The sequence below is a fragment of the Anoplopoma fimbria genome, chromosome 9, assembly GCF_027596085.1.
Source record: "Anoplopoma fimbria isolate UVic2021 breed Golden Eagle Sablefish chromosome 9, Afim_UVic_2022, whole genome shotgun sequence".
Lineage (NCBI taxonomy): Eukaryota > Metazoa > Chordata > Actinopteri > Perciformes > Anoplopomatidae > Anoplopoma > Anoplopoma fimbria.
Genome location: NC_072457.1, coordinates 18584241 through 18595599, shown reverse-complemented (window position 1 = coordinate 18595599; position 11359 = coordinate 18584241). Strand labels below are relative to the sequence as shown.

General features: G+C 41.6%; 1 protein-coding gene across 4 annotated transcripts in view; it reads left to right on the top strand.

Annotated features, from left to right (window-relative positions):
- Positions 1–921: 921 nt before the first annotated feature.
- Positions 922–11359, top strand: part of stn1 (STN1 subunit of CST complex) — a 13320-nt gene continuing 2882 nt past the window's right edge. The window contains exons 1-8 of one of the 4 annotated variants that reach the window (XM_054604451.1): positions 922–1054; positions 2034–2182; positions 3611–3730; positions 4354–4449; positions 4710–4787; positions 5051–5224; positions 5635–5746; positions 6960–7110. In XM_054604451.1, coding sequence (XP_054460426.1) covers positions 2131–2182; positions 3611–3730; positions 4354–4449; positions 4710–4787; positions 5051–5224; positions 5635–5746; positions 6960–7110 — 783 coding nt within the window. In that variant the 5' untranslated portion in view covers positions 922–1054; positions 2034–2130. Of the gene's footprint in view, positions 1055–2033; positions 2183–3454; positions 3536–3610; positions 3738–4353; positions 4450–4709; positions 4788–5050; positions 5225–5634; positions 5747–6959; positions 7111–11359 lie in introns of those variants that run through there. The other 3 variants (XM_054604453.1, XM_054604452.1, XM_054604454.1) reach the window with 3 other exon arrangements.

The following is an 11359-nucleotide window of genomic DNA, read 5'->3' as shown; positions in this document are numbered from 1 at the left end:
TACTGGTAGCCCAGCCGTTGACCCGGTCGGGGCCGGTCCACAGAGCAGCTGTCTGCCCTCAGGTCATGGTGTCCTACATTAAGGTAGTCTCCTTTTTCTTCTGCTCCTTCTTCTTCTACATTAAGGTAGGTATTCTTCTTCTTCTTCTTCTACATTAAGGTAGGTATCCTTCTCCTTCTTCTTCTTCTACATTAAGGTAGGTATCCTTCTCCTTCTTCTACATTAAGGTAGGTATCCTTCTTCTTCTTCTACATTAAGGTAGGTAGCCTTCTCCTTCTTCTCCTACATTAAGGTAGGTCTCCTTCTTCTTCTTCTTCTTCTTCTTCTTCTTCTTCTCCTACATTAAGGTAGGTCTCCTTCTCCTTCTTCTCCTACGTTGAGGTCGGTCCTCTCCGGTCCCGTGGGTGCAGCAGTACGGGGTAACGGGACAGACTCGGTCCTCTGGTGAGTCTAGCGGATCCACTCTCTGTGCGCGTCCCCGGGTGCGCGCGGCCGCGGTTCTTTCTCTCCGCTCCCTCGTGTCTGACGGTTGGCGGGTAAAGTCTGCTGCCCTCCTCTGTGTGGGAGGGCCCGTGGAACCCTCTACCGGAGACCCCGTACCGTGTGTCACCAGGGCAACAGCCCGCTACATGAGCTACAATACACCACTGAGACAGGACTACAAGTCCCATACACCACTGCGACAGGACTACAAGTCCATACACCACTGCGACAGGACTACAAGTCCCATACACCACTGAGACAGGACTACATGTCCCCTACACCACTGCGACAGGACTACAAGTCCCATACACCACTGAGACAGGACTACAAGTCCCATACACCACTGAGACAGGACTACATGTCCCATACACCACTGTGACAGGACTACAAGTCCCATACACCACTGAGACAGGACTACAAGTCCATACACCACTGAGACAGGACTACAAGTCCACACACCACTGAGACAGGACTACAAGTCCACACACCACTGAGACAGGACTACAAGTCTCCCAGAATGCATTTCGCACCAGCAGAGAAGAGACAACAATGGCGGAGACGACTCACAGCTGTAAGTTATCGTTGTGTAAACACTGCTGCTGTGTAACGGAGTTTAGTTTTAAGATGTTTAAGCGAGAATGTAGTTAAGACTTCAGATCTGTGGTCCAGTTATGAAGATAGAGACTGTTTGTTACGTTTATATCTCCTCATCAACCACGTCTGTCGGAGCTGAGAGAGGAGACCGGGCGGTCTATAGATATCTATCTATATATATCTATATATATATATATATATCTATATATATATATATATATATATATATATATATATATATATATATATATATATATATAGATAGATAGATAGATAGATAGATAGATAGAGATATATATATATAGATATATCTATATATCTATATATATATATATATAGATATCTATATATATATATATATATATATAGATAGATATATATAGATATATATATATATCTATATATATTTAGATATATATATATATAGATATGTGAGAGGTCCAGAGAGGAGACCGGGCGGTGGTGCTCGTGCAGCCCGCTGACAGCAGCCTGGTCCCGGCTAGGCCTCTCCAGATGTGCCGGTGTCTCTGTGGTTAATCATGAGATATAACTCGTTGGGATTTCTAGTTTACATCTATTATTAGTTCCCGTGCAAACTGGTTTGGCAGAGGGCAAAGTTAAGTTTCATAACTTTACATATATATTGTTCAAAGTTAGAGCCCTGCCTTTGTGCTTTAGACCGATTTGTTTTGCTTGTCTTTATTCCCCATTGTACACACTTGTTATAATTGCTATTATTGTGCAATCAAACTAACATTACAGCAATATTTTATTCAAGGGACAACTGAGGAAGCCCAGGCCCTCATTGCCTGTATGACTGGGTCAGGGATGGAGACAGATTTGTGCTGTCTCCATCCATCATGATTCATATCTTATTGAAGAGGCAGTGTGTCACTCTTTGTCACTCTGTCACTCTGTGTCACTCTGTGTCACTCTTTGTTTATGTTTTTTTCCAGGGACTTTGTAACCACTTCTGACCTGGAAATAACTGCCAAACAGGCCAACAAGAAGCAGAACAACAACAAGTTTGCTGCAACAACCAGGGGCGGACTAATGGAGCCGCATCCATCTGACTGTACCACTGCCAGCTGGTACCGTCTATTATGTATTATATTTATTGCTTATTTATGTGTTTTTACTATTTGATATTTATTAAACTGTTTTCTAAATGTGAATTGTCTATCAATTGTTGAAGTCTACCAGAATAAAGTTTCCCTCTAACCTCTGACCTGTTTGATCCGGTGCTTTCTGTTATTAATGTAATCTATTTATTTCATTGCTTGATAGGCAGTGTAAGAGCACACCTATCTTCCCAGGTTCTGAGTCAAAAAGTTACATTAGCCTACATGATTACTGTATTATAGACATGAAATGTCCTGTTTCTGTTGATGTCTGTCCTGGTTAATGACTAATGATGTGCGTGGCACAGATGAAGTACAGGTAGGCTACTTCTGCACTGATGTATTGTGATGTTTGTGCACCTAACTGTCCAAGGCCTGTCAGACTGAGTATCAGCCTCTTTATGTTGAGTACCAAGAAGACAAATGGCAGGTCTGTATGTGGAATGTATGCTAATCCATTCCAATATTAAACTAAAGTATCAAACCTCCCCTGAACTGGCCAGTTTATCAGGTAGGCCTAGATAAAGCTAATATAACAGCCCTGTATATACATGTTAACTTCAGCAAGGTTATAATGTTGCTTTTTTAAAATGTAAATAGTTTTTCAGAGGTGTTGGTCCATCCCATGTATATGAAGGGTAGACTAAATATTAGAAACACCTCTCAGTATAACGTTACAGTTCAACAGCACCACAAACCAAGCTGACACAAAAAATAAATCACCACCTCTAAAACATTAAATAAAGACTTTATACAATATTAAACTGCATTAGTTTTTAACCTAGGTAGGCCTAATCATGCCTAGGTGTGCCAAGTAAACTGTCAAGTCTACATATAAATGATGCGACAGGACTACATGTCCCCGACACCACTGAGACAGGACTACATGTCCCCTACACCACTGAGACAGGACTACATTTCCCATACACCACTGCGAATGGACTACATGTCCCCTACACCACTGCGACTGGACTACATGTCCCCTACACCACTGAGACAGGACTACATGTCCCCTACACCACTGTGACAGGACTACATGTCCCCTACACCACTGAGACAGGACTACATGTCCCCTACACCACTGAGACAGGACTACATGTCCCATACACCACTGCGACAGGACTACATGTCCCATACACCACTGAGACAGGACTACATGTCCCATACACCACTGAGACAGGACTACATGTCCCCTACACCACTGAGACAGGACTACATGTCCCATACACCACTGAGACAGGACTACATGTCCCATACACCACTGAGACAAGCGGCCGGGCTGCGCGGACAGGAACATGCTACATACAGATATGCATGTGTATAAACCCATGTTCTAGGTATGTAGTATGTAAATAACTAAACGTAACATTTAACGGTATTTATTAACCAGTATTCCGGCTCCTCTCTTGCAGACAGCCTCGATGGATCCAGCGGACGAGCCCCCGTCCATGTTGTGGGGTCTGGACCCGGTCTTCACTGCCTTCGCCCGGCTGTTTGTCAGGGACGTCCTGCAGATGACAGAGTCCACCCAGGTACCAGGTAATACCAGCTCACCTGTAGAGACACCAGGTAATACCAGCTCACCTGTAGAGACACCAGGTAATACCAGCTCACCTGTAGACACCAGGTAATACCAGCTCACCTGTAGACACCAGGTAATACCAGCTCACCTGTAGAGACACCAGGTAATACCAGCTCACCTGTAGAGACACCAGGTAATACCAGCTCACCTGTAGAGACACCAGGTAATACCAGCTCACCTGTAGAGACACCAGGTAATACCAGCTCACCTGTAGACACCAGGTAATACCAGCTCACCTGTAGAGACACCAGGTCTTGGTTTACTGACTGGAGCTGCTGTCTTCACTGTTTGAACCTTCCCATGGATCATTACAGGTGGAACAGTTGTGTCCTAACGTTACCTGAACACAGAACAACATGTCTAACCTACAAGCTGTCATCACACTGATGTCAACGTTACTGTAGATGTGATGTTAGTCAACTTATTCACGACTATGTAACTTGATAAGACGTTTTTATGATGTGTACATTGTTTGTTTCAGTACACTTACCACTGACTTCAGTATGTGTGTTTTTACCTGATGATGACAATGATCACATTTGATGCTTTGAGGTGATTATTTCTGTCTCACAGGTATTTACTTCTACAACTTGCATCCGATCTATAAAGTGGATGTACTGGGGACAGTGGTTTACAAGAGAGAAAGAGAAGACTTCTTCTGTTATGGAGGTAATCTTCCTGTGTGGACAATGATACTGGACTGATTGCTGTCTTTGGGAGGTATTTGGGGACCCTCTATGGCATTGTCAGCAGAGAGACATTGTGCCATGTTTTGGATAAACATGGAGAAAGTCTCCATCTCCTACAATGCTCCAGTTTCTGTTGACATTTCTCCATTTGTTTAAAGGCCCAAAATAAGCTTGGCTTTCACCTCCCAATCTCCTCACAAGCAAAAAACACATGTTGAGTATGTTTCCTTCTGTTCACAGTGGATGATGGTACTGGTGTAATTAACTGCCTCTGCTGGAAGAATGACCTGTTGAAAGAGGAGGAGAATCCTACCAAATGTGAGTTTGCATTTGTATCAATCTCAGTGTTAGAAATACACTCTTTGTGTATTCATATATTTGAAATGGCTTGTATGAGCCTTGTAGCATCCTCCTAGCTGAATTTGTCATGTAAATATATAAATTAGTTGTACGGCCTAAAGGTGTAGCATCATATCGTTTAGTTCAACTATTTTTAAAGGTGCTTCATAAATGTATTATTATGCATTCATTTATAACCACAAACCATTGTGTGATGTTCTTTATTCATTTGTCATCTCCAGCAGGAGGAAAACACAGTGATGGGGCTCAAGGAGGCTTCAACCCAGTGGCTGAACTGGAGAAGCTGAGACAGGCCCAGCAGAGCCGCTGCCGTCTGGAGATCGGAGAGCTGCTCCGAGTCAGAGGACCGGTGAAGACGTCGAGGCAACAGAGAGAAATCATGGCCTCCACCTTCTGTGAGTACAGAGGACTGTCCTCTGCAGGCCGCAGTGGCAGTTTGATACCTGACATCACCCACTTTCACTTTCACTTATTTACCTTCCACCAATGTCCCACCAATGACCCACCAATGTCCCACCAATGACCCATGTCCCACCAATGTCCCACCAATGACCCATGTCCCACCCATGTCCCACCCATGTCCCAGAATGTCATGGAGTGCCAGGCAGGGACATTCTTTATCCTTTCACTGCAGTCTCGTTTAGTAATGGCTAATACATGTCTCTCTTCCCCACACACACACACACACACACACACACACACACACCACAACAACCAAACGCAGCACATTGTTTATATGAGAGGACTCGCCATCGCTATCATCTGCCCATTCATCACATGTGTCTGTATCGGTGTGTGTTCCCAGATAAAGTGAACGACCCAGTGATGTCGGCCCAGATAGCGTGGATGATGGAGGTTCCTCGGCTCTACAGACAGTGCTATGACAAACCACTGCAGCTGCAACCGAATGCAACGGGGTAAAATCATCCATCTCATAATGTACCATCACAGTGGATTACCACTGTAGCAAGGTTTCCATCCAAAGTATTGTACATTTGAACCCAATTTACACATAATTGGCAAAAGAAAATGCTCATTAATCCGTTTCCATCCACCACTGAATATTAGTAGTTGGTTCACCAGAAACAGTTGGTGGCTTTGATACTCCAGTTGGGTGTTATTAAAAAGTTGCAGAAGAAGAGAGCACAACAACATGACATACTTTAAAGAGTTTTAGTCAAAGCTCCAACAGCACAAATCCTGTCGAATAGTAAATGGACTCATTATTAAAGCACCTGTCTAGTCCTCCGACCACTCAAAGGTCTTTACACTGCATGTCATCATTCACCCATACACACACATTCATACCCTGATGGCTGATGCTTCATGCAAGCCCATCAAAACTGATCATTCGCACGCACGCACGCACGCACGCACAGGCAGCAACCTCCAGTTCTGAAATGTGAAGTCAAAGCTTCATGTGTTAAAGCTGCATTCTCTCTACTGTCCACCAGGGGGCGTTGTATAGAAGTCTATGAGAAAATGACTTCAATACAGCATGATGTTCATTTAGTAAATGATGCTCCATTTAGAGTCAAACAGACCATAAAGCAGGGGATGCTTTAGGGCGGGGCTACACACTGAGTGACAGGTCGACACCGCGGCGTTGTCATTGCAATAGTGTGACTGGTATTGCAGTTGTGATATGTCTTGCAATATTGGTGGGACAGATACATATTTACATAATTATTCTCAATTTCATGAAAAAATAAATAAAAATAAATATATATATATATATACCGTATATATATAAAAACAATATGGAGTGTAGGTCAGGACATCTCTGCAGCACAACACTATTCAAGTTAAAATGCTATCTTCACACGAGTTTGGCCATTAATAAATATTGCACCATAGACCATATTGTGATTTTAATCAAATTTCTCCTAACCGTGCAACCTTAGAAACATGCAGGTAGTACGCCCTAAAAAGTATTAAATATTACAAAAAGGCATTGCAGTGAAGAACACGTATAGTTTTTATTCTTACATGGACCAACAATGAGAGCAGGCTTTAATATCACCATATATACACAGACAGGAAGCTGTCACAGATGTCAATCCTCTGTAAACATACATGTAAGCATTACTATGAACTGTATTAAGGCCAGATTCTGTGTCTGTTGTTCAGGGACTCAGCCATCAGTTCCCTCAGCAAGGCAACGAATATCATCAGGGATTTCTTCAAGCAGAAGTCGGTGACCAGGTTCAGACCCTATGATGTTCAGGACCTCCTGCAGCCTCTGATCTCCAGCCAGCCTCAAACAGCATCAGCAGACCCGGTATGCCCGAATAATACTGTTGGAATCATTTCTTTTTGAAGATGTGTGGTTGTGGAATGAAACAAATCAAACGTCAGCCTGCATTTGAAGTGTCCTTCTCAGGTGAGAATGATGAATGAAGTCAGGAAATACAGCCAGGATTTTTATTTATTCCTAGCATACAAGCTCATTTGTATTCTTTCATTTGACATTGCATTCTACATTTTGGTTTTCCTTCCTCCCATAAAGCTAGACATTAACACTGAGGTATTTCTTTTTTTTACCACTTTGTTTATTGATTATTCACAATATAGCAAAACATCATTTTACAAATGTTTTTTTTTTTTTATCCCCAAAAACAAACAGACAAACATAAGTCAATAATCAATAATTCTTATAATAACAATAAAACAAACAATGACAACAACAACCACAACAACAAAAAAAAAAAAAAAAAAAAAAAAAGTGTGCGTGCACAGTTTGGAGTTATTGGGATCCATAGCAAAATAAAAGTGAAAATAAAAAAAATAAATAAAAAAAAATGTGTACATCGTTACAGCTGTTCAAGCAGGTATGTAATGAAAGGCTGCCAAACATTGCTAAAATTGTCCTTTGAACCCTTTAAAGCAAATCTTAACTTTTCAAGCTTCAGAAATTGTAGTGTGTCCCTAATCCAGTGTTTAAAGGAGGGTGGAGTAGCCTGCTTCCAATTAAGTAGAATTAATCTTCTGGCTATAAGAGTGACAAAGGCAATACAGTTTGATTGTGCTCTAAAAAGATTATCACCCTCACATTGAATACCAAAAACGGCTGTAAGAGGGTTTGGAGCTATTGGTCTCTTAAGTATCTTGGATAGAGCGTCAAAAATAGAAGACCAGTAACTAACAAGTTTCGGGCAAAGCCAGAACATATGAGCTAGTGTTGCAGGTGAATTTTTACATCTGTTGCATGAACTATCACTTGATGGATACATTTTTGAGATTCTGGCTTTAGAGAGATGGAGTCTGTGTGCCACTTTAAACTGGATCAAGCCATGTCTGGCACATATAGATGAAGAATGTATTCTTAAAAAAACATTCAACCACTCAACATCTGTAAATTGTACATTCAGATCAGCCTGCCACGCCGCTCTCAATGCATCCAGAGACTCTGATTGCACAGAAGAAAGTTTAGTATATATAACAGATATTGTGCCCCTGAGCTCTGGGTCTGCTGGAAAGAGACTATCCATAGGTTGAGGTTCGGGGATTGTAGGGAACATTCCTGTATTGTTACGTGCCCAGTCCCTAACCTGTAAATAACTAAAGAAATGAACATTCCGAAGATTAAATTTAGTTTTGAGCTGTTCGAATGAAGCAAAAACACCTGTTATGTACATATCTTTAAATGAGATAATACCCTTCTTTTGCCAGGCCGAGAAATAGTCATTATGAAATGAAGGGGCAAATCGATGATTAGACGCAATTGGGGCCCAGAGCGAGCAAGCCTGCCAACCAAAGTGTCGTCGCACTTGAGCCCATATGCGTAAAGACTGATGTACTAAGGGGGCACTTGAAACATAGCTTGGAGTGAAAGGCATTGCAGAATACAATAAAGCAGGGAGGGACGATGGCAAGCAGGCAGTTGTCTCTATCTGAACCCAGGTAGGAGTCTCATTGTCGATGTAGTTTTTAAGCCAATATGCCATAGCTCTAAGGTTGCTTGCCCAATAGTATAATTGGAAATGTGGTAAAGCCATACCACCCAATGATTTTGGCCTCTGCAAAAATTCCCTACGGATACGGGGTGGCTTCTTATTCCAAATAAAGTCAGATATAATCTTATTTAGGTGCGAAAAGAAAGACTTGTTGATAAAGATTGGTATAGTTTGGAAAAGGTAGAGGAATTTGGGCAACGTGTTCATTTTAATTAGATTAATTCTTCCTGCTAAAGAGAGAGGAAGCATGGACCATTTATTGAAGGCAATTTTAGAGCTCTCAAGAAGGGGAACAAAATTGAGCTTAAAAAGGTCAGAGAAGCCACGTGTAACAACCACCCCCAGGTAGGTGAAGTTGTCAGATGTCACCTTGAAAGGACAGGAATTAAAGGATATGGACTTAGCGGCAGAGTTGACAGGAAAAAGCTCACTTTTCAAAACATTAATCTTATGCCCAGAAATGCTGCTGAAGAGGTCTAATAACTTCATAATATAGGGCAAGGTGTTCTGTGGATCAGTTATATATAATAAAAGATCATCAGCATATAATGACGTTTTATGTTCCTTACCCCCTCTTACAATACCACGAATCTCAGGAGAGGAGCGTATTGCCATTGCAAGGGGCTCAATAGCTATAGCAAATAAAAGTGGGGAAATTGGGCATCCTTGCCTTGTCCCGCGTTGTAATGGAAAAGATTGGGAATTGGTGTTATTAGTGCGTACTGATGAAGTTGGAGAGTTATATAGCAATTTTACCCAAGAAATGAATTTTGGACCAAAACCAAATTTGTCTAGACACCAAAATAGGTAACCCCATTCCACTCTATCGAACGCCTTTTCAGCGTCTAAAGAGATAACTGCCTCAGGCAAGTGTTGACCGTCTGCGGAATGTATGATGTTTAAAAGTCTACGAATATTAAAAAAGAGAGGCGTTTTTTAATAAAACCAGTTTGGTCAGGTGAAATAATCGAAGGGAGAATGATCTCTAGACGGTGAGCCAAGGCCTTAGCCAACAATTTATAATCCACATTCAGGAGCGAAATAGGGCGAAATGACCCACAATTGAGGGGATCCTTATTCTTTTTCAGTAAAACCGAAATAGAGGCCTGACAAAGGGTTGGTGGAAGGTGGCCTTCGACAAAGGACTCCTCAAAAACTGATAGCAAGATTGGCAATAATTTATCTCCAAATTTTTCAAAAATTCTAACGTAAATGCGTCAGGGCCTGGAGCTTTTGCATTCTGCATACTGTAAAGGGCCGTCCTAATTTCCTCCTTAGACATAGGTTTTTCCAATTGCTCCTTTAATAATACATTAACTTGAGGTGGATTTAAGTTCTGAAAAAGAGTTCAAGTTTAGAAGGGTCATATATCACCTCAGAAGTATAAAGAGATGAATAAAACCTCTTAAATTCATCATTTATTTCCTGCTCATGATTAGAAATTTGACCATCATGCTTTCGGATGTTTGTAATGAGAGTAGAGGTCATAGACTGTCTAACCTGTTGAGCCAGGAATTTGCCAGCCTTGTCAGAATGTTCATATAACCTCGATCGAGACTGGAGGAGGAGCTGTTCTGTATGGCGGGTAGTTATTAGGTCAAATTCTGTCTGCAGAGTCAATCTGTCCTTTAAAAATCACGTGTGGGAGCAATTGAGTTCTTATAATCCAATTGTTTAATTTGGTCGGAAAGGTCTTTAAGACGCAGTTTTCTCGACCTGGCTTCCCAGGAGGTGTAAGAGATAATCTCCCCTCTTAAAACAGCCTTTAGGGATTCCCAGAGGGTGGATTTACTAACATCTGACGTATCGTTTATGGACAGGAAAATATCAATTTGCGTATTAATATACTTAACAAATGATTCATCCCCAAGCAAAACATTACTAAAACGCCAAGGACGCCGAGCAGATTTCTTTGGAAAAGATATTTGTAAAACCACGGGCCCATGGTCAGAGATGACAATGCCCTCGTATCTGCAGTCCTTAACCGAGGGCATTAGCTGGTTATCAATTAAAAAGTAATCAATGCGGGAGTAGGAGTTATGTACTGGGGAAAAAATGAATAATGCTTAGAATTGGGATACAAGGAGCGCCAGGGTTCAGACATATTATACATTTGTAGAAAAGCATTAATCGTCCTAGCTGATTTTGATATATTGTAGTTGGTGTTCGAGGAACGATCCAGTATTGGGTCTAATACGCAGTTGAAATCACCCCCTAAAATAAGCCTGTGTGTATTTAAACAAGGTAATGAGGACAAGAATTTTTTCATAAACTGCACGTCGTCCCAATTTGGGGCATAAACACTGGCCAAGATTAAAGGTACATTATACAGGGTACCTGTGACCACAACAGATCTTCCCAGATGGTCTGCAGTAACCTTCTGCAAGATGAAAGGAGTATTCTTGTTAATAAGAATAGCAGCACCCCTAGATTTCACCTCAAAGATGGAATGATATAATTGCCCCACCCATCCTTTGCACAGTCTGTTATGGTCAGAGGGCCTGAGATGAGTTTCTTGGAGAAAAGCAACATCAACATCCATACTTCTTAAATGGGACAATACCCTGTTACGCT